Source organism: Rana temporaria, chromosome 7 (genome assembly GCF_905171775.1).
Source record: "Rana temporaria chromosome 7, aRanTem1.1, whole genome shotgun sequence".
NCBI lineage: Eukaryota > Metazoa > Chordata > Amphibia > Anura > Ranidae > Rana > Rana temporaria.
Genome location: NC_053495.1, coordinates 37,955,939 through 37,980,332, shown reverse-complemented (window position 1 = coordinate 37,980,332; position 24,394 = coordinate 37,955,939). Strand labels below are relative to the sequence as shown.

The window sequence follows — 24,394 nt, the reverse complement described above, 5'->3', positions numbered from 1 at the left end:
GAGAAAGCCTCACATTACTGTGTGGAGTTACAGACAGAAGAACAGGAAGTGAGGATTTCTCAGAAGAAATAAGGACATTTAAAAGCAAAATGGAAGGATGAGGTAAGTGAAGGAGGACTGCACTAAGGTAAAGGAAGATATTTAGGAAAAAAATTTACATTTACAACCCCTTTAACTATTGTTACTAATTGAGGTCTTTCTAGTCTATTTGCAGAACCAAATACAGGAGCAAATCTCGTCCTGAAATGCACAAGTATTTTATAGCACTACAAATGCATACGGAACTTCCACTACATTGCCAATTTCCAGGCATGCAGTTCTATAATTTCTATTGCAATATCTGCCTTTGGCGTTCGTTATTACTGAATACTGCCGGCCATCACATAAAACCCCACAAGGTGATGATATAGACATAAATAGGCAGATTCAGTAAGAGTTAGGCCGACTTATCAGTAGATAAGTCGACCTAACTCAGAATCTACGCCGACTTATGTTTAAGTGTATTCTCAAACAGAGATACGCTTAAACATAGCTAAGATAGGACGGCTTGCGCCATCCTATTTTAGGTTGCAATATTTCGGATGGCCGCTAGGTGGCGCTTCCATTGCGGTCGGCTTAGAATATGCAAATGAGTAGATACGCCAATTCACGAACGTACGCCCGGCCGCCGCAGTACATTTACGCCGTTTCAGTAAGCCATTATCAGGCCTAAAGTTATTCCATCTATTATGGAATAGCAATGTTAAAGTATGGCCGCCGTTCCCGCCGCGAGATTCGAAATTTGTAACGTTGTTTGCGTAAGTCGTCCGCGAATCGGGATTTACGTCGTTTACGTCCACGTCGAAATCAATAGGCCCGTACGGCATACTTAGCCGCAATGCACACTGGGAAATGTAGGCGCCCAGTGCATGCGCAGAAAAAAAAAAAAACTTAAAAAACGTAAGGTCAAGCACAATTAGCATACAACACGTCCCCCTTACACACATTTGAATTTGGCGCCCTTACGCCCGCCCACTTTAGGCTACGCCGCCGTAACATAGCGGGCAAGTACATTGTGAATCATGTACTTGCCTAGCTAACTTACGGCGGCGTAGCCTAAACACGCTAAGCTACGCCGCCGCAAGTTAAGGCCATTGTACCTGAATCTACCCCAAAGAAGACAACTCACCTCAATGACATAATCCCCAGGAGAGACGTTCTGTAGCAGACAGTTTGTATAATCGGAGTTCTGAACCTGAAACATCAGCAAACAAATTCATACATTTTTTGTTATTTGCACAATTTCTAAATTTCCATTTTATAAAAAAAAAAAAAGCAAACAATCAAAGCAATACAAGGACAGGAAACACCTCCATTGTGATTGGTGGAAAAATCCATCCACCAAGATAAACCCCTCCCACAAAATGTGTCAGCTCTGGCCATATTCCATGCTTTGTTCTGGCTTTTTTGGAGCAGCAGCAGAATCCTCGGGGAGACAGAGGAAGGGAGGAACACTGGAGTTTTATTACTAGAGAGGCCGGCAATAAACGTATTCGCACGCTCTGCACGCCGCCTATTACACAAGACTATGGACCAGTCCAGCCAATAATTCCTGCCTCTTCAGTCCTGCCTTCCCCAGCGCCTAGAATTGGGCCTGTGAGCTTCCTCCGCTGCTGACGCAGATTGGAAATTGTCCTAGCAATGCCTTAGAGCATTGAACTGAGCAAATAGCGTCAGGATCCAACACACACAAGACGGTGATGATAACTCTGGCAGGAAGAATCTCGGCCCCGAGCCCAGAACTTCGCTTCACTCCAACCCACTTCCTCTCTGTCCATTTAACTGTCTCAGAGCTCGGCTAGGAGTCGAAGAAATACGACCTTTGTTGTGTTCGTGTTCATTTACAAAAGTAAAAGGGCTAGGTGCATACTAGCCAAACCTCTGAACAGCAATCCACGGTGGATCGCTTTTCAGAGTGCGGCTAAGCAACCGCTGTCAGGTGTTCAGGAGGTGATCTTGCTGCTTTCTGAATGCCTGTTTTTTTCTCTGCTGCCAAACAAGAGATTATAATGGGGCTAATGCACTGCAACCGCGTTTGGCTCCCAGCTGTGGTGCAGCTCTATTGGCTTTAATGGCCGAGTTTGACGGGTGGTGCCGCCTGTCAAATTGGCATGATGCCATGAATTTGCAGCGGCAGTCTTTACATATAAACAGGTGCTTCCAGCTGTTTATTAGCCTTTAGGATAGGGGGCTCAAACTGGCGGCCATCCAGCTGTTGCAGAACTACAACTGATCCACAGAGACGTTTTTTTTTTTTTATCTTAATGCATAGCATACATTAATATTAAAAAATCATTCTGCCTTTAGAACCACTATAAAGAGTAACTTCAACTGAGAAAAAAAAACACCCCCCTCTGGGTGATCAATGTACATTGCAGGGATTTTAATAGATTCCAGATTTGTACCTTTTGCTTGTTGTTTGGCTTTTAATAAACAGAAACTCACCTACCGGTATAGGCCCCCCTGGACCCCAATCTTGGCACACATGTAGCCCCATTTCTCCTCTACAAGTGTGCAAAGTTTGTTGTCTGGGGGACCTCCGACCATGGAGCACCGATTTTTCAAAGCGGGGCACCCCTTCCATAGACTCCCATGTTAAACGTCAGTCTAGTCATGGACACAGTGAGGCATGGGCACAGTGAAGACTGGGCACAGTGAGGCATGGACACTGTGAGGCAGGCAAAGACACAGTGAGGCATGGGCACAGTGAGGCATGGACACAGTGAGGCATGGACACAGTGAGGCATGGACACAGTGAGGCATGGACACAGTGAGGCATGGACACAGTGAGGCATGGACACAGTGAGGCATGGACACAGTGAGGCATGGACACAGTGAGGCATGGACACAGTGAGGCATGGACACAGTGAGGCATGGACACAGTGAGGCATGGACACAGTGAGGCATGGACACAGTGAGGCATGGAGATGGACACCCTAGGCCAGTGATGGCGAACCTTGGCACCCCAGATGTTTTGGAACTACATTTCCCATGATGCTCCACTACACTGCAGAGTGCCTGAGAATCATGGGAAATGTAGTTCCAAAACATCTGGGGTGCCAAGGTTCGCCATCACTGGCCTAGGCTTATACTCGAGTCAATACGTTTTTTTTTTTTTATATAAATTAGGTGCCTCGTCTTATATTCGGGTCGGCTTATACTCGAGTATATACGGTAGTCAGATTGCATTATACAGAAAATGACAGCACTGCAGATTACAATATGTGTCACCATAGTATATTCTATATATTTTTTTTTAATTTGCGATTTATTTATTTTTTTCACACAAAGTGGAGTTACCCTTTAACTATGACTTTTTTCATTTTACTGCAAGTCTCCTGACTAATTTACATAAAGCACGCACAATATTGATTTGGCCGTATTCTGCAAGCAAATAACAATACGGCATAAAGATCAAACAGGATTTTGCGTCTAAAATCACAGCTGTTGTTAAAACTGAATGAGCATTGGATAGATTTTCTCTATTGGTTCTGTGAGACCCGGGCGAGAAAAGTCACGCTCAGCACATGTCCAATACACACACATCTTGTAGCGCTGGGCCTCGTGCACACGGGTGAATGAAGACCTACAACATAAATTGCGGGCGATCTTCCGTGTCCACAAGACACAGCTGCCGAGCGCAGCCACCCGTAGTAATGAATGGCTGTATGCAGGTGCCAGGGGTAAAGCCATGAATGCCTCTTGTGTGTGAGCATGGCGTATACCCGCATACAGACATTCATTACTATGAGCAGCTGTGTCTCCCCGGGGCAGAAACACGCCCGCAATTTACATTGGATGGCCTCAAACGCCCGTGTGCGTGACGTCTCCAGGGGAAGTCATCGTGACAATCAAGTCCTAAGACGGGAACCTCGTGTGTCCCATAGAAGGACCTTAGAATTTGGGTTAAAGGTCAGAGAGAGGTGGAGGGGACGGAGCGATGGGCACAGATATGTTTTTTTATTTCATTTGCTACAAACTAAATGATGTGCAAGTATAAGACTCACCAGTATTTATTATCTCTCATAGACATCGCAGTGCGGGCAACACCTTCACCTTACCCTAGACCAGGGATCTACAAACTCCGGCCCTGGGGGCTGGATGTGGCCTCTTGCTTGCCCTTACCGGCCCTTAGGGGCCTTCCTTCCACTAAGACCAAAGACAGGGCACTATTCCTCCCAATGACGGGGCACCATTCCTGCCACTGACACCAATGATGGGGCACTATTCCTCCCACTAAGACCAAAGACAGGGCACTATTCCTGCCACTGACACCAATGACGGGGCACTATTCCTGCCACTGACACCAATGACGGGGCACTATTCCTGCCACTGACACCAATGACGGGGCACTATTCCTGCCACTGACACCAATGACGGGGCACTATTCCTGCCACTGACACCAATGACGGGGCACTATTCCTGACACTGACACCAATGAGGGGGCACTATTCCTGCCACTGACACCAATGATGGGGCACTATTCCTGACACTGACACCAATGACGGGGCACTATTCCTGCCACTGACACCAATGACGGGGCACTATTCCTGCCACTGACACCAATGACGGGGCACTATTCCTGCCACTGACACCAATGACGGGGCACTATTCCTGACACTGACACCAATGAGGGGGCACTATTCCTGCCACTGACACCAATGATGGGGCACTATTCCTTCCACTAACGCCAATGATGGGGCACTATTCCTCCCACTGACACCAATAGTGTATTTTTTACTCCCACCAATGTCAGGGCATTTTCTACTCCCACTGGTCACAGTCCGGCCCCCCTAATATTTGAAGGACAGTAAACTGGCCCTTTGTTTTGAAAGTCCCAGACTGAGACGCTGGCTCAGAAATGATACAATGGTGTAAATGTTGGTACCTGTGCAGTTGTTGGTTGTATTGGAAAATATCTGACACAAACCAGCCCCTGATGCAGCCTCTTGGCTCGTGACAATGTACAGTCTAATCACAAAGGGGGGGGGGGATACATTGAAGAAAGAGAGTTTTCTCCTGCCTGCAGAGAACTGATGACATCATCTGAGCCTAGGCAGTGTCCCTGGAATGAAGCTCGGGGACTGCTTTCTATGAAAATGATGTTGCTGTATATTGTAGGACACTTTAATGCTCCATGTCACATTTACAATCTGAAGAAGACACAACACAACACACACACGATTGTACAATTATCAGCCATACCTGTCTGCAGATCTTCTGTTTATAGGAGGCGTCGTGCTTCATCCTATAGTTGACATAGTAGGCGTTAAAGCCAAAGTTATAAGGGGCGTGGTCAAATGACACCTGCATGTTGACACCTTGCTGTGTGACATTCACATTCTTTGGTTTCCAATCTGCATAGGAGTAAGAAAATAAAAGATGTCAAATATTCTGTGAGCATAAAAAGGAGTACCTAGCAGAAACCCCTCCCACTTCCACCCCGACCGCCTAGACCAGAGGCCTCCAAACTGTGGCCCGCGGGTCAGATTCGGCCCTTTGCTTGTCTTTTTCCGGCCCTTGGGGAATTTTCTCTCCTACCGACATGAGGCATTATTTCAGCTCTGAGGAAGGGGGTTGCGCCCCCGAAACACATCAGCTTGGCACTGTAGCGGGATGTAATGGGAGTACACACATCCTGTACAGTATGGAATCTTGTTTGTTGCATTTGTAGTCCCATTTTGGATTCCCCTATCAGTGGAGGGCTGCATCCGCCAGGCATTGGGATTTGTCACTGTCCTATCCAACTGCAGAGGACCTCTCAGCACTGGGAGGGATTGTATTGTGCTGTATGGGGCACTATTCCTCCCACTGACACCAATGATGGGGCACTATTCCTGCCACTGACACCAATGATGGGATACTATTCCTGTGACTGGCACTATTCTACCCACTGACACCAACGATGGGACAGTATTCCTCCCACTGACACCAATGATGGGGCACTATTCCTCCCACTGACACCAATGATGGGGCACTATTCCTCCCACTGACACCAATCATGGGGCACTATTCCTCCCACTGACACGAACGATGGGGCACTATTACTCCAATTATTACCAATGATGGGTCACTATTCTTCCTCCTAGAGACCACAAGCAAGATGTAATTTTACTACCCCCAGTGACAACCAAGCCTGGGACATTTTTGACTCCCACTGGCCACAGTCCAGCCCCCCTATAGTCTGAAGGACAGTAAACTGGCCCTTTATTTAGAAGGTTTGGAGACCCCTGGTTTAAATGATTGGAGTGGAAGTTCTCCTCTCTCTTCTCATGGCCCGCAACCTTCTGGAACACGTCTTAGGTCCCCGAAGGCTGCAGGTCCATTCACAAAGCAATGTGACTCCTATACAGGGCTGGTGTAGGGATTTTTGACAGCCTAGGCAAAACCTAATTTTTCTGCCCCCCCCCCACATGGCCCCACCCCTGACTCCACCCCCTTTTCCCTGCCCATGTGATAGGAGTTGGTTAACCGATGAAGCTGACTGATGGTCCGTCGTGCGCAGGGCCGTTTTAAGGAATTTGGGGGCCCCAAGCAAAATGGGGGCCCCCAAGCCCCCCCTCCCCCGCGGGCAAAGCCTATGTTAGTGATACACTAATATTTTACACCCATGTTCTTCCCCCCCCCCCTCCCCCCTAGTCCCTATGTTTTTCTATTTTCACCTCCCCTTCTTCCCTGTAGGCTGCCGCTGTAGCGTGGCCGAGCTCCTGTCAGTCTGGTGTTCTATCATTATGGGTTCCCAGTCTCAGGCCAGGCACCGCGCGGTACAGGAGATTTCGTTCCCAGCCGGACTGAAAGGAAGTGAGCACTGAGTGTGCACTTCCTGTCAGGACTTAAAGGACTCCAGGAGGATGGAAGAGGAGCTCGGCCACACTACAGCCTGGGAAAGGGAAGTTGGGGGCCCCAAGCAATTGTTTGTTTTGCCTGTCCTGTAATGACGGGCCTGGTCGTGCGTACACACCATCAGTTAAAAACCCGATCGTGTCAGAACCCGGTGACGTAAAACACAACGACGTGCTGAAAAAAACGAAGTTCAATGCTTCCAAGCATGCGTCGACTTGATTCTGAGCATGCGCAGGTTTTTAACCGATGGTTTTCCATACTAACGATCGGTTTTGACCTATCGTTTACCAGTCCATCGGTTCAATTTTAAAGCAAGTTCTCATTTTTTTGACCGAAGGTTAACTGACCGATGGGGCCCACACATGATCGGTTTGGACCGATAAAAACAGTCCTTCAGTCCGTTTTCATCGGTTTTGACCGATCGTGTGTACGCGGCCTAAGTGATGATTTCTGCCCTCCAATCAATAACACAATCACATGTAGGATGAATGTCCAGAATTCAGAGATTACTTACATGGCCTGCAGGTTAAGTTGTCTGGCTGCAGTAATGTCTCGCATGCTAGAAAAAAATAAAAAGTCAGTATAAATGCACAATGAATATTTGGCAATTACAAACTCCTACATACAGAAACTCAATAGGATTTGCTGTATTGGCTGCAGCAGTTGGCAGATCCGGGCTGTGCTGTTTTCTGTGGAGCCGGTCCATACACTACACCTTATACATTTCTCTAGCAAGTTATGGAACCGGCCACAAGTCTCAACTTATATTTTACTTTTGTTTGTTTTTAATGCTTTGAATGGAGAAGGAAATGGTTGGAATACTATATATATATATATATATATATATATATATATATATATATATATATCTCTATCTATCTATCTATCCACATACATACACACATATATAATATATATATATATATATATATATATATATATATATATATATATATATATATATATATATATATATATATATATATATATATATATATATATATATATATATATTTTTTTTTTATTTGTAAATGTTATTCTGAAAAATTGGGACGACGCTGTACAATCCCACATACTGGCTACTTCTATTAATGTAGGAAGCAGGGCCGTCTTTAATGTTGATTGGACCCTGGGCAAAAAAAATTCTCTCCACCTGCTCTGAGACATACAATAAATATCAGCTAGACTTAAAATCAGTTTACTGTATCAGATCAGGAAGTGATTGCGATTGGTTGCCAGAGGTTACAGCATATCATTACCACTTACTGACTGGTTGCTAGAGGTTGCAGCACACATTACGGCTCACTGATTAGTTGCTAGAGGTTACAGCACATGATTTCTTCTTGTTGATTGGTTGCTAGAGATTACTGTACAGTAAGGCCCCTTTCACATGGGGCGGATCAGTAATGATCCGCCCCGTGCACCTCCGCTTGCTCAGCATGGATCGCTCCGTTGATCCCCGCTGAGCCGGCGGATGACAGGGCGGTCCCCGCACACTGTGCAGGGACCGCCCTGTCTTTTCTCCGCTCTCCCCTATGGGGGGGATCGGATGAACACGGACCGTCTTTCCGTGTTCACCCGATCCAATCCGCCAGCCGGATGGAAAAGTAGCTTTTTCCTCCGTCACACTTTGGCGGATCGGAGCGGGTCGAATGTCAGCGGGCATGTCCATAGAGGAGCACGGGCGGCCCGTTCAGGTCCGCAAAAAAAAAACTGTCAGGCGGACCTGAACGGGCCGCCCGTGTGAAAGAGCCCTTATTCTGCTCACTGATTGGTTGCTAGAGGTTACAGCAGATCATTTCGTCACTGCAGAAGGGCATTTATATACATATGTCTGCCACCGACCTCAGCTATTTACATATCAATGCTCCCGTTATTTACATATGAATTACGGTTATTTACATGTAAACACAGGGTCTGCAGGTAGGGCAGCATTAGTAGCAGCACTTCACACTGAGATATCAGGACACAGCACAGGACTAAAACTTCAAGGGACAAGGGAATTTAAACTGGGATAGTTGGCAAATATGGGGCATCTGCTTTGGGCCCCACAACGACAGGGACCAGGGCAGCTTCCCCTTTTGCCCTGCCTTAAAGAGGAAGGTAAATAACCATAAAATACCTAGTGATCCTGCCAGTCCCTATTAGTATGCCATGCTATGCACATAAGCCAATCTGCAATAAGTGAGTCTGCGTCCCTGTGTCTTCTGGAAGAACACTGGGCTGATGCATCCCCCCCCCCCCACACACACTCTGGGAGCGCTGGAGAAAGAGGGGCTACAGTGATCATGTGACGGCTGCAAAGTGGAGGGAATAAAGCGATTTTGGAGGGTTCTCACATTGTTTTCTTTACATGGCAAAGCTAAAGAAGCTTACACTAAGGTCTTTACATCTACTTTACAGGTCTTGTTTTGAATATTTTTTTTACTTCCTCTTCTGGTTACCAGAACAGGAAGTGAGAGGAAATTCATCTAATAAATATTTTTAGGGTGGGAGGGTGACTAAAAACTCTGGGGTAGATTCACAAATCTACGCTGCGCCCGGCGCAGATGTCAGATACGCTACGCCGCTGTAACATACTTTGAGTTGGTTTGAATCCTCAATGAATTTGCGCCCTGTCTTTTCTCCGCTCTCCCCTATGGGGGGGATCGGATGAACACGGACCGTCTGTCCGTGTTCACCCGATCCGCCAGACGGATGGAAAAGTAGGTTTTTCCTCTGTCACACTTTGGCGGATCGGAGCGGGTCGGATGTCAGCGGGCATGTCACAGCTCACATCCGCGGCTCCATAAAGGAGCACAGAGCACCCATTCAGGTCTGCCTAAAAAACTGGCAGGCGGACCTGAACGGGCCTCCCGTGTGAAAGAGCCCTTAGGCTAGGTTCACACTGCTGCGAATTCAAAATCACAAGATTTTACCGTGATTTCGCCGCAATTCGATGCCGCGATTTCAGGGAATGCCAGTCTACAGAGCTGAATTTGCACCGTACACGAATCAAACTTCCACAGGATCCTTTTTTCCTGCATCTTATATTCGCAACGCATTGATGTGAACGGCACTAATGTTAAACTATGTAATTTAAATGACTTGCGAATTTGAGAAATCGCAACGGCTCCAATTCGCAATAGAATTCGCAGCAGTGTGAAAAAGAATGTTATGCACCCAGGCATTTCCCCGTGTGTGGTCACCCCAGGCAGATAAGGTGTCCTTGCCCTAAAATGGAAACATTAATGACAATGAACGACACTGTGTACTGAGTGCTACATATGTTTAGGTGAATATCAATACAATACCTATTGAATTGTGGTGAATCGGGTTGTGAAATCCTGAAACAATAAGCTCTTAAGACGAGAAGATCAGAGCAAAGGAAACTGGCAACCTCTTCTGTCTACTTGTGGAAAACATGAGCTATGGGACTGGAATGCCTCCAGGATGAAGAACTCGGAGCAGGCTGATGCTTTCGGCTTTCTGGGACATACTCAGTTGGTCCCGTCATTTTTGTTGTGGCTTGACACAAGTGTAAGGAGGAGGCAATAAGAGTGCGGCTTTTGGACTACTGTATTCAGCCCCCCAGCAATCCTTCCCCTGACTTGTTTCCAGAATTCCATTAACAGATCCGTCTAACATAAATACATGTGATTCAATTTATAGCTGTTTACACTGAGGTATCCTGCAGCAGCCAAACATGGGAGCGGAGTTTACAGCAGATAAATGCAATGTGCGCCCCTCATACTGTTCCGGGGGAACACGTCTCACGCAAGTAACTGACATGTGAAGAGACCCATCTAGACTAGATATGCAATGGGGATCAGCTAAATGTGGAACACCACACACATAACGAAATTCACAGCTGAACAAGACAAATAGCAACTGTTTTACCAGATAGATTATAATTCTGTTCAGCCAGTCTTGTGATTCACACTCCCTACCCATCACAGCAATGCACATTCTTTGTTTTACAAATACATATTTTGCACTTGACAAAGGATTGCCAGAGCACTGCAGGTAAGCTGAGAAATCACAACCAAAGTTGTTCCATTCAAACCCAGCTGTCTTTCAACATAACATGAGACTGAGCTGTCTAAAATGAAATTACAGTATATACTCTAGTATAAGCCGAGTTTTACAGAACATTCTTTTTTGTGCTAGAAAAAGCACCCCTCGGCTTATACTCAAGTCTCCCCACTGTGTAATGCACTCAGTCGGCAGCCGTCCATCCATCTAGTCCATCCAGGAGGTGGCCGTCCAGTGTAACAAAGGCCGCCTCCTCAGTGATAGGCGGAACACTGGGAAACTGAATCAGTGTTCTGTCTATCACAGACGAGGAGGAGGCAGGGCTTTGTTACACTGGACGGTGGCCGCGCTCGCGCATGCGCAGAACCATTGGGTTGGAAAATATGACAGAACACCGGCCACTTACTGCATAACATTGCGGGAGACTCAGAGGCTTTGTGAAAATGGATGGAGATCAGGTACATGAGACACAGTGATGTTGCAAATGGGCACAGTGAAGCTGCAAATGGGCACAGTGAAGCTGCAAATGGGCACAGTGAAGCTGCAAATGGGCACAGTGAAGCTGCAAATGGGCACAGTGAAGCTGCAAATGGGCACAGTGAAGCTGCAAATGGGCAGTGGGGCTGCAAACGGGCACAGTGAAGCTGCAAACGGGCACAGTGAAGCTGCAAACGGGCACAGTGAAGCTGCAAAGGGGCACAGTGAAGCTGCAAACGGGGCACAGTGAAGCTGCAAACGGGGCACAGTGAAGCTGCAAACGGGGCACAGTGAAGCTGCAAACGGGGCACAGTGAAGCTGCAAACGGGGCACAGTGAAGCTGCAAACGGGGCACAGTGAAGCTGCAAACGGGCACAGTGAAGCTGCAAACGGGCACAGTGATGTTGCAAACGGGGCACAGTGAAGCTGCAAACGGGGCACAGTGAAGCTGCAAACGGGCACAGTGAAGCTGCAAACGGGCACAATGGGGCTGCAAATGGGCACAGTGAAGCTGCAAACGGGGCACAGTGAAGCTGCAAACGGGGCACAGTGAAGCTGCAAACGGGCACAGTGAAGCTGCAAACGGGCACAGTGAAGCTGCAAATGGGCACAGTGATGTTGGAAATGGGCACAGTGAAGCTGAAAATGGGCACAGCGGGGCTGCAAATGGGCACAGCGGGGCTGCAAATGGGCACAGTGATGTTGGAAATGGGCACAGTGATGTTGGAAATGGGCACAGCGATGTTGGAAATGGGCACAGCGATGTTGGAAATGGGCACAGTGAAGCTGCAAATGGGCACAGCGAAGCTGCAAATGGGCACAGCGAAGCTGCAAATGGGCACAGTAAGGCTGCAAATGGGCACAGTGATGTTGCAAATGAACACAGTGAAGCTGCAAATGAACATTGTTGACCCTCTTTTCCACTTACAGTAGCTGCTGCATTCTCACCCTAGGCTTATACTCGAGTCAATAAGTTTTCGCCTCGGCTTATATTCGGATCGGCTTATACTCGAGTATATACGGAAGTTGCACTGACCTCAAAAGAGAAGTATGGCTTTTTTTTTTAAAAGCAAACCTTATACTAACCTAGGAGGATAAAGCATCAATCCGATTTTTAACCCAAGTTTAAAGCTTTGATGCATAGGGCAGTGTTGGCACTTCCAAAACATGTTGGATGTTCTAAGTTACCTTGCTATGAGTAAACACTAATAATAATAAAGATTTTGGCCCCCTAGCTCTGCGGCCTGGTGCTCTCATTAGACTTTGCACACCAATCTTTAGAAGGCATTCTGAGTTGGCGTAAAATGGAAAGACATTTTTTATTATCACAAAAATGGAACTCCAAAGTGCATTGCCCAAAGTGCTCCTTTCTCTATATAATATACAACACCCGGAGAAAACCTGGACCACATACATAGCATCTGTGGCACTGTATGGTTAGGACATTATTAAGGTCAGAACTTACGGCGGGTCCTGAAGAAAAACGGGTGATAGTTGCTCTCGTTTTTTATTGAAGGGAACGGGACAATTTTCACAAAGTAATCCGTCTCAAACTTCAGGTTCATAAATGGCTGGGTCTCCATAACCTGAAAATAGTAGAATGGTAAATCAAGTGAGAAAAAACAAAGGGAACGATATTGAATCATATGTTTTGGTTTTGGCCATTTAAGGGCATCTATAGCCAATTTTCTTTTTCTTAATTTTTGAAAATGCAGGGAATGGGTAAAATCGAATCAAGTTTTTATTTTTGCTGTCTTGTCACATTGGGTTTCCACACACTTTCCCAATTACACTATAGAAAGTGAGTGGACATCCAAGAAAGGAGAAATGTGAAGACAGTTTTCACAAGTACAGGTGTCCCCATTGAAAGATCACCTACTGCTCCAGTGACATGAAGTTCCCCTTAAGCCCTGTACACACGGGCCAGAATCTCGTCAGGAAAAAAAATGTAGTTTTTCCTGACGAGATTCTTGGCAAGAATCTCTTGCCGTCCGAGTGGTTTTTTTGGAAGGCAAGAATGTGGTGACGTCATCACGTATGACGAGCGTGCGCTTGTCACATTCGATGCCGTCGCCGCCATCTTGCTGGACCCTACCTATGCCTAGGAAGCTACCGCGCATGCGTCAAAGTCATTTCGAGCATGCGCGGGTTTCCACGGCGACCAGGTAAGTATACACACTCTCGGGATTCTCGGCAGGAAAACAGCCGAGAATCACAACGAGAAAATAGAGAGCAGGTTCTCTATTTTTCTCGTCGAGATTCTGGGCAGTTTTCTTGACGAGAAACCTGAAAGCCTCGTACACACGCTCGGTATACTCGGCAAGAAAGCTCTGTCAGCAGTTTTCTTGCTGGTTCTTGCTGAGTAAACTGAGCGTGTGTACGAGGCTTTACTTTCTGTTCTGGTGATAATGGTCACCAGAACAAAAAGAGACAGTGGATCTCCCCATCAGTTCACACAAGGATTATAAAGTGATATTAAACAAACACTTTATTTCACATTGTCTCTTCTATATCTGTATGTGTATGATGGCACTTTAATTATTTTAATAAACGAAGAACCCCATCTAAAGTACCTTTTTCCTAATCAATATACGGCTGTCACATGACCCAGAGACATCTGAGTACTGTATAAAGCCTAGTACAGATGATGAGATTATCGGACGAATGATCTTTTTTTGGCATGCTAGTCTTTATATCAAAAACGAATAGCTTACTAAAGTACGAATATTCTCATTCGTAAGAATAAAAATTCAGAAGTGATGTAATGTATTTGTATTGTATTTTCGGCTGAAAACTGTACTAAAAACTGTATCGCTGAAAACTGTACAATTTTTTTTCGTGTTTGTCTCTTTGGAAAATTAGATTAGCGTACGATCGCCATTTTTTTTATACGATATTCTGATCGTGTGTACTAGGCTTAAAGCGGAGTTCCACCAAAAAGTGGAACTTCCACTTAATCCACTCCTCGCCCCCTTACATGCCACATTTGGCATGTAATTTTTTTTGGGGGGGAGTGGGGGCTTCAGGAGGAGTGGGACTTCCTGTCCCACTTCCTCCTTCCCCCGAAGGGCTGCTAAGGCGAATAGTCTAATTGCCTTTCTGCATCCCCTCCCTGTAGGCGATCGCCTGGGACACGTGACAGGTCCCAGGCGATCGCCTGTCCAATTGGATGGCGCAGCGCCACCCGCGCATGCGCAGTGGGTGCCCAGCCGTGAGGCCGAAAGCTGTCACGGCCGGGTGCCCACACTAGGAATGAAGACGCCGGCCGGAGAGGGGGGGGGGGGGAGAGGAACGGAGCCCTGGCCAGCGCGTCATTGGCTCCCGCTGCCGTCAATCAAATCCAATGACGTGGGCGCCGGGGCCGAATGCAGCATTCTGTGTCTATGAATGCAAATGCTGGACTCGGGAACGGGCCTGGCACGGTAACCCCCTGGGAGAGTGCTTCTCTTAGGGGGTTTCCCGATGCGTAGAGGAGCCGTGATCGCCGTTGAGGGACCCCAGAAGATGAGGATCGGGGCCACTCTGTGCAAAATTAACTGCACAGTGGAGTTAAGTATGTTTGTTATTTAAAAAAAAAAAAAAAAAAAAAAGAAGAAGAGGGTTTACAACCCCTTTAAGGCTTGTAAAGTTGCTGGAGCCATGCAAAGAATAACTATAGCAAAAATCAGTTATCCTTAAAGCTTGGATTATGGCATTAAGTGTTCATGATAAAAAGGGTAAAACCCAGGGCTGGCAGAACACTAGAGCCTAACCATGGGTCTCCGCACTTCATCACACACCCTGCTTGGTGCTCCAATCAACAACACTGCTCAGGGAACATGCACTTTGTTAACTGGAGTACTGTAGAGGGGTCGTGTCGGATCACTAGAGATCCAAACTGCACACAGTAAGACCCCTTTCACACTGAGGAGTTTTTCAGGCGGTACAGCGCTAAAAATAGCGCTGCTATACCACCTGAAAAACTCCTGCCCAGCAACCTCAATGTGAAAGCCGGAGGGCTTTCACACTGAGGCGATGCGCTGGCAGGAGAGAAAAAAATCTCATGTCAGCAGCATCTTTGGAGCGGTGAGAGGAGCGGTGTGTATACCGCTCCTTCCCATTTAAAACAATGGGAAACCGCAGCAATACCGCCCGCAATGCGCCTCTGCAGAGGCGCAATTGCGGGCCCTATTAACCCTTTATTGGCCTCTGGCGGGGGTTAATACCGCCCCGCTAACGGCCGAATCCCGCGGCAAATCAGACAGTATAGCGCCGCTATAGCGCCACTGCTGCTCCCGCCCCAGTGTGAAAAGGACCTTAGAGCGGTGGACTGGCTCTCCAGTGTGCTGGCACAGGGCAGCTGCTTACAGTTTTAATCACAAACACATTCAAAGAGCCATATTCTTTAAGTGCGTAACAAGTATAAAAAGTGAGACTTTCACTGGGCTTAATAGAGAGACTTGCTGATGTCCTTGTGTTAAATTACGCGATTTAAAAAAAAAAAAATTACGTTTTTTTTGGGGGGTACTCGATAAAAATAAGCTATAAAGAGACAATTGAAAACATCAAATGGCATTAACTGGTATTACAGCACGTACAACTTTCTTAAAGCTGGAATTCAGCTGCCTGGGGTCCTTAAGCACCATCTGCTGACACATCCGCCCCTCGGATTTCAGTTCTTCCAGAATAATGCGAAAACCTTTCAGATACTCGATGCCTGGAAAATACAACACACACATTCAAGTAAAAAAAAAAGAAAAGAAAAAGAGCTAACACCTTCTCCCACTTTTTAAAGACATGTTATACAGTTGTTAGGGATGCAGCCACTATCGGAAAACACTGAGGCTTTCCAGCCCCGGGACGGTTTACTGTCCTTGGGCTACATGAAGACAATCTGATAAATTATGTCTTGTAGGTTGCATTACGGTAATGTGCCCCCCCCCCCCCTCCTTGCACAATGAACAATGATACAGAGACATACATCGCTATAGGCAGGTCCCAGTAATACACAGAATTGTGTTCCCAAGGTAAAGATTGCGCTGTGTGTTTTGGAGAAGAATCAACAATTTCAGTTTGGCTCTTCACTGCCGACAGAAGAAAAGGCCTGTTTGTTTTACTAGGCAGACCTTGAAAGCCAGGAACCAATCCTCTTCCAGATTATGCAAGTTTCTGGCAGCCAGGGCAGGCTGGGACGTGTAGTTCTGCAACAGCACAAAAGCCACAGAATTTCCTAATCCTCCTATCAAAAAGTATGTTTTTTTTTTTCTTCTATCCAACTGTTAATTTTGTTTTATTGTTTCAGTTACCAATAAAGAAACAAATAGCTAAAGGTGAACACATGGCAAGCCAATGGACTGTCAAGTATTTATACATTTTAATAAGCTGCAAGTGAGCTTTAAAACAAGTCATCATTTACCTTTGTAACTGCAGGCACTGTGAAGCAATTTATTCTCAGAGTTCAAACCCCAAAACTTTTTTTTTAATTAAGACTCATATCTGTTACAGCAGAGGATGTCATTTCATCTGTGCCCAGTCTTGCCACAAATAGTTGATCCAGCTTTGAGCAATCCTCCTGTCTTTATTCAATAAGATTAAAACAGTCACACAAAAAAAGTGTCAGTTTCTTCCCCCTTGCTGTGAGTGACAGGTGATTTCTTTATCTCATGCACAAGTGTGAGAGAGGCATTCTGTGTACTTCACATCCCCCCTCCTTTATTCTCCAGCTCTCCCAGGATTGGCTGCTCCACACCTCAGCATGATTAGGCATGCTGTAGTCATTTGGCGCCTTTCCTGGGTTTTGACTGGATGTTAGTGATCATGGGGCATAATTCCACAAGACCAGCAGAAGTTCAGTGTAAGAAATATCGATGCCTGGCCAAGGGGAGTGTAGAGGTGGGTGGGGAGTCTACTGACATCACGACTCTGCCCAACGAGCTCCAGACAACAGACCCGCTCACAGAATCCGGAGTATTACGGGGGTCCAAACAGCTAAAGGGAAGATTTTTGACAGGCAAGTAAATATACAGGAGGCATGTATATCCTTATAGATCAGCACTATGGAAGTAACGATGCCTGGCCAAGGGGAGTGTAGAGGTGGGTGGGGAGTCTACTGACATCACGACTCCGCCCAACGAGTAACTTAGAAATGATGAGAGTGAGTTTACATCCACTTTAAAGTCATTCAAATTCATAGCATGCCTTTAATATAACTGTTTTGAGAAACTGTTGAATTGATGGGTTCAGTTTGGCTTTAAAACCCTTTCACCTTCCCCCAGAGCTCCTGCTTTGTGTTTGTGTTACAGATTAGAAGACTGGAAGTCACTGGGGAAGCAGGGTGGGCAGAGCTGCTAACTGAGGGGGGAGCAAGGTAAGCTGAGTGGCGAGAGGGACTTCTACAACCTCAGTGCTCCTGCTGTTAACTTTAGGGATGAATTGCTTCACAGTGCCTGCAGCTACATAGGTCAGTGAGAGCCATTTTTAGTCCATTTACTTTTTTGGTTTACAAGGGCAACACACATCCATTCCTGTGATTATTTTAACCTTGCACAAAGGTTATCATGATAACTGGGCCATTACTGCAAGGCAGTTTAATGATTAGATAGTAGGACTGTGCATTGCAGCATTAGGGTCTTCATAGAGTTCTCACAAGGAACACTATTGGAATGGAGTTTGTATGTGTGCCTGTGTAGGTTCTCTCCAGTTTATGGGACTCCTACAATCCAAAAACCTTCTGGTTGGTTAAAAGGGTTAGTTTACCTTTATTATAAAATTTCCTATGCAGTCCTCAAATACTATTACACACCCTAACGCAATCAGCTTTTTTTTAAAATATGCTTTACTTCTATTTTCATATCTGTAGGCCATTATAACAATGAGGGAAGCATGCCTCAACACCTAATAATTTCCAAGATGTAATCAGTAGGGGGAGCATCTGCTAATGGTACAGCAGCGAGCACCGTCCTCGCGAGCCCCACACATGCGCACTGCGCTCTCCTGTCACGGTGGATGAGCTCTGAAGGTGTGACAGTGCAGAGAATGAACTTCACATGTGCCGGGCTTTGGGAAAAGGACTTTGTTTGGTCCTGTACCACTAGGGGATAATTGTCCCAATGACTGCTCCATTCTAGAAAGAAGCAAGGATGTAACTTGGAAAGCTGTTAGGAGGTTTCGGGGGCATTTTGAAAAAGCTGACTCTGCGCATATATTTGGCAGTATTACCACAGCCGGCACCCCTTGTTTGTGCTGGATGAGCGCTTGCACGGCACCCCCAGGTATAGGATATTGCAAATGCACCTAATAAACCAGAGTACTTCCACAGTGGGGCGGTGCGCTTGCGGGACGGGAAAAAAAGTCCTGCAAGCAGCATCTTTGTGGGAGCGCCGTATACACGGATCCTACACCGCCCTTGCCCATTGAAATGATTGGGCAGCCTGAAAAGCGCTTCCGAAGCGCTGCAACACTGGCATTTTTAACTTTTTCTTAGTCTGCTAGCGGGGGGGGGTTAAAAGAACCCCACTAACGGCCTGAAAAGTGCAGCTAAAACGACAGTAAAGCGCCGCTACAACTAGCGCTTCATCACCATCAGGACCCAGTGTGAAAGTACCCTTACATTTACTTTAATGACCTGCCAAGCTCCATTCTCATCAATGTTGGTTAGCCAGCAAGATGGCAGCCTATGTTGTGCATGCATAAAACACACTTCAAAAATGACCGTGGTCAATAATTCATGTAAGGCAGTAACCGCACTCCACTTTCTAAAATTCACAACCCAATGAAACAAAAAAAAATGATTAAAATGACTTTTTCTTCCCGAACCTCGATATTTCATAAATATTTTACAGCGCCTGTTAGTGGCCACCAGAGCTTATAATTTCAAACAATAAATGAAAACTGCATGTAGTTGATGTTATGAGACATATGTTTTATGTGTGTAACATGATGTCCCCACTGGATGAGGTGGAAATTTAAAACAATAATGTTAAAAAAAAAAAGTATGTTTTAATAAAAAGGCAGATATTACCAATGTCTGTTATTTATGTCACCGAGTGCGTATAAAGGGTCTCATACTTGGTTACAATTGGAATTCAATGTAAATCTGGAGGCCCAAAATGAAATCAATTTAACCATCTCCATACTGCCATATTGCAAAAAAAAAATAAAAAAAATGGGGAGGTGGACGTGTATTCCGAAGTGCGGTTTTTAAACGGCGCTGCATAAAACACACGTCAGCGGCCAGGAAAAAGATAATAAAACTAGGAAGCTTGCTAAGCTTTTTGTAGTATGGTAGTTCCAAATGCATCGTAACAGAAATGTGTTTGTGACTCTGATCTGTGAATAGAGAAAGGAACTGCACAATGGGAGAAGATCATCCTCTTCCTGGTCTTAAAGAGGACCTCCGCTCAAACCGTGCACGGTGAAATATACTCCTGCAAAAATATTCTGACAAGAAAAGTCCGATGTGAGCTTTTGGTCGGAAATTCCGACCGTGTGTAGGCTCTATCTGAATTTTTCTGCCGGAATTTCCGCCAAGAAAAATTTGAGAGCTGGTTCTCAAATTTTCCGACAAGAAAAGTTCTTGGAGGAAATTCCGATCGTCTGTATGCAATTCGGACGCACACAAAAACCACGCATGCTCTGAAGCATTGAACTTCATTTTTCTTGGTTCGTCGTAGTGTTGTACGTCACTGCGTTCTTGACGATTTAAATTTTGAGTGATCGTATGTATGCAACACAAGTTTGAGCCAAAATTCCGCCAGAAAAAAAAAATCCACGGTTTTCTCGTCGGAATTTCTGATAGTGTGTACTGGTACCCGGCCAAAATTAAAATCCTTAGTACCAAATTAAATATGAAATAACGGTGACACGTTTTACATTCACCATAACTTGCAGAAGGAAAAGTGGTCCACCTTTATTCATTTTAACTTACCGGTAGGACTAGCTGTCCACATTACAGTAACAGCCACCTGGTCGTTGCACGCATATTGGATGATGGTTATGTTCTGCATCTCCGCTATAAGATGCTTCCCCCCAAAATTAACTGTACAGTCTGTAGAGAGAGAGAGAAAGAGAAAGGGGTTTAAAGACTAGTAGTTAGATTCATGTTGGAGAGCCTAACGTTAGGCAGGCGCAGCGTATCGCATATACGCTACGCCGCCGTAAGTTAGCGAGGCAAGTGCTGTATTCACAAAGCACTTGCGTCCTAAGTTACGGCGGCGTAGCGTAAATGTGCCAGCCTAAGCGCGCCTAATTCAAATGAGGAACAGGGGAGCGTGTTTTATGTTAATGAATCGTGACTCGACGTGATTGACGTTAACGAACGGCGCATGCGCCGTCCGTGGACATATCCCAGTGTGCATTGCTCCAAAGTACGCCGCAAGGACTTATTGGTTTTGACGTGAACGTAAATTACGTCCAGCCCCCTTCACGGACGACTTACGCAAACGACGTAAATTTTTCAAAATTCGACGCGGGAACGACGTCCATACTTAACATTGGCCAGGCCAGCTTTTTGGTGGAAAAACTTTACGCCTGAAAACGCCTTACGTAAACGTTGTATCATTACTGCGACGGGCAAGCGTACGTTTGTAAATAGGCGTATCTCGCTGATTTACGCATTTGTCCGGCCGCCATAGGAGAGACCTGTCAAAGTGGGCCAGTCTGGATGAAGTCCAGGGCCAAATTTCGGTCCCAGTCCAGCCCTGTTCATACATAAAATATTTTGCAATGAAGGGATACTTACTGTCATATCGGAATGTGATATTGGGCTGTCCATTGTTTTTGTTTAACAGAGAAATTCCCTAGAAAAAAAGAAAAGGAATGAATATTAGTAAAAGCCGTTTGTATCTCACAGCATATAAACAGCACAAGAACTGTAACAGTAACAAAAAAGTAATGATACGTAGCCGTATTCCATGACAACCAATAGGATTTCACTGATAGATTATTATTATTAATAATAGAATTTATGTAGCGCCAACTGTTTGAGAAGATCCTAAAAACAACCAAACAAAAAAAACACAGGACAGTTCAACACAATTCAATACAAGAGGGTAAGAAAACGAAAGCCTCATACACACGATCGGATTTCCATCAGACAAATCCGTGGATTTTTGTGCGAAGGGCGTTGGCCGTGAACTTGTTCTGCATACAGACGGCAAAACTTTGTCGGCTAACCAACACAAACGTAGTGACGTACTACGTGGTTTTTCAGCTCTTTAGCACCACCCTTTGGACAACTTTTGCTAATGTTGTCTTATAGTTAGCATTGGTTCGGAGCATGCGTGTTTGTACTTTGGATTTTATTCCGACAGACTTCTGTACACACGATCGAAAAATCTGACAAGACACATTCCGATGGAAAATCCAATCGTGTGTACGGGCCTGAAGACTGATCCAAAGACAAAAACTTTTTTTCCCCCATTTTGAATAGAGTAAGGGATGGCTATAACCCCTGTCAGTTTTTTTTTTTTTATTACCATCTGTGTCCCATTTGTGACTTTTCCCTTCACTTCCTGTCCCATAGCCACATGAGGAAGTGAAATAAAATCTCTCCAAAAGTGAAGGAAATCCCTGGTTGTCACCAGAACTAGTGCCCCCACTAAAAATTTGTTTTGGTGATAATGATAAATATAGAGAGGACGGATCTCCCTACTGGGGGGACAAACAGGAACTGAATGGAACTGCGTTTTGCCTTTGGTTATACTTTAATTCAGTCTGGCTGCTATTTGTTGCCGAGTTAGCAGGCTGTCCATGCTGTCCCTTTGTGAACAAATATCTATCTGATTGATCATTTTAATCCGGATCCTTTGTTTTGACTTGTTATGGTGTAGAATAATCTCAGTTGGCCATTTACTAAGCAAATTTCTTTCCTGCAACCACGGGTTGCAGGAAAGAAATTCACTTGATTCCCCCATCACACAGACAGTGCTGATGCGGGAATCCCTCCTGCCGGGCCATTGTCTTCTCCAAGCGGGGGGGGGGGGGGGGGGTGGGAGAAGCCTTTCCCACTAGAAGAAGACAGTGATTATCGTATTTATCGGCGTATAACGCGCACTTTTTCCCCCTTAAAATCAGGGGGAAATCGTGGGTGCGCGATATACGCTGATCCCCGCTGTCTCTGAGCGCCGCAGCCTAGAGCCGAGCCGAGTGTACTGCGCACTCGGCTAGGCTCGGCCACGTTAGGCTCCGCCCGCACCCACGCGAGAGGAGCCGAGACAAGCCGAGAGGAGCCGAACACACATGAAATCCTGCTCCTCTTGGCTCGTCCGAGGCGCCAAATCCAAAAACAAAATCCGCTGCAACCCCGGGCAAGGTGCGGATGGACTCGCAGACGGACACTCACAAGGCTGGATGGACCCCGCGCAAGGCCGCAGACTGACACCTCCAAAGCCGCAGACGGACACCCACAAGGCTAGACGGATCCCGCGCAAGGAAGCCGCAGACGGACGCCGGACAAGGCCGCCGATGGACGCAGGGCAAAAATTTAAGTTTTTTTTTTCCTTAAAACTACCTTTCTAAGCTTGGGGTGCCCGTTATACACCGGCGCGCGGTATACCTCGATAAATATGGTAACTTAGTACATTCAGCCTGCCCATTAACAGTTTGAATTTTGGCCGATTTTAGCTGAAACGGTCGAGATTCGAACCATGTATGGCCGGCCTTAGGGTTGCTCATAGCACCCAATCAGATTCTTCCTTGTTCTTATTCCACACTGGGAGAAGCACCAGGACACTCTCACTGATGGGTCTATTTTTTTCACTGACAATCCAATAAATCAGACCCTACACAGCATCTTCCAGTCAAACCTCCCATGTGCCCTACAAATCCTGGCTGAGTCCCATGAATCAAATGACACGCTGTGATGTTTTAGTGCCTCATTAGTATAAATATCTGCCGCATTTGTCAGCTGCAAACCTCAGAAGTGCCTAGGCCCATTAAAGACAACATAACAACCCAATTAACAGAATCTGAGAAACCTTTGATAACGTGAGCCCTTTTCATCTATGTCCCCTATTACTCACTATAACATTTTACATAAAACTACCTTTAAACTACTGTTTAAAATGGTAAGGAGCTCAAAAAGAAAAAAAAGAAAGAACATAAAAAGAGTAATGTATGGGCCACGCCATTATCTTCTTTTACCAATCATTATAGAGACGCACAATGAAAACAAAAATTGTTTGTGTGTATAAAACAGGAAAGCAAATGTATCAGTCTCTATATGTATATGTTACAAACTCAAACACTCTCTTGTAATCATTTACACAAAGCGTATAGTACTGTCACAAAAGTGACAAAAGTCAAGTGTAAATAAGTTATGGGAGGACAAATGACAGCAGAATGCACAACTGTTAGAAATTCTGTATATAGCCCTACAGAACAGACAGGCAGTGCGCAGTCCACCTGGGATTTGCTTTGCTGCTTAACTGCAGACAGGAAACAGAAAATACAGGAAACAGAAAATACATAGGCCCGGATTCACAAAGTACTTGCGCCGACGTATCTCGAGATACGCCGCGTAAGTGCAAATATGCGCCGTCGCCGGGCCCACAAAACTAAGATACGCCTAAAAACAGGCTTCATTCCACCGACGTAACTTGCCTACGCCGGCGTAGAGTGGGCGCATTTTTACGCTGGACGCATGTGGCGCTCCCATTGATTTTCTATTCAAATGAGGGAGATACGGCAATTCACGATCGTACGTGCGCCCGACGCAGGCTACGCGATGTGCGCGCAAGTCGTACGTCCGGCGTAAAGTTAAGCCCCATAAAGGAGGTGTAACTCAGCAGCAGACATGCAAAGGTCTGCACCAGGGAACACAAGCCAACGTATTCTACGTTGGACGTGAATATGTCTAGGCGTAGATTACGTTCACGCCGTAGGCAGTGATCCGGCGTATCTTAGGCAGTTGTTCTGACGTATTTGTGAGCATGCGCACTGAGATGCGTCCACGGGACGGCGCATGCGCAGATGGTGATACGTATCTATCTGGCGCTCGGCCCATCATTTGCATGGGGTAACGCCTCATTAGCATGGCTCACGC

General features: G+C 45.9%; 1 protein-coding gene across 1 annotated transcript in view; it reads right to left on the bottom strand.

Annotated features, from left to right (window-relative positions):
• The window catches only part of IL17RD (interleukin 17 receptor D), a 103,296-nt gene that overhangs the window by 11,219 nt on the left and 67,683 nt on the right, over window positions 1–24,394 (bottom strand). The window contains exons 2-8 of the mRNA XM_040359242.1: window positions 21,092–21,149; window positions 20,279–20,398; window positions 15,951–16,069; window positions 12,839–12,959; window positions 7,397–7,441; window positions 5,245–5,396; window positions 1,169–1,234 (exon numbers count right to left, since the gene is read on the bottom strand). Of these exons, the coding sequence (XP_040215176.1) occupies window positions 1,169–1,234; window positions 5,245–5,396; window positions 7,397–7,441; window positions 12,839–12,959; window positions 15,951–16,069; window positions 20,279–20,398; window positions 21,092–21,149 (681 nt within the window). The remainder of the gene's footprint in view (window positions 1–1,168; window positions 1,235–5,244; window positions 5,397–7,396; window positions 7,442–12,838; window positions 12,960–15,950; window positions 16,070–20,278; window positions 20,399–21,091; window positions 21,150–24,394) is intronic.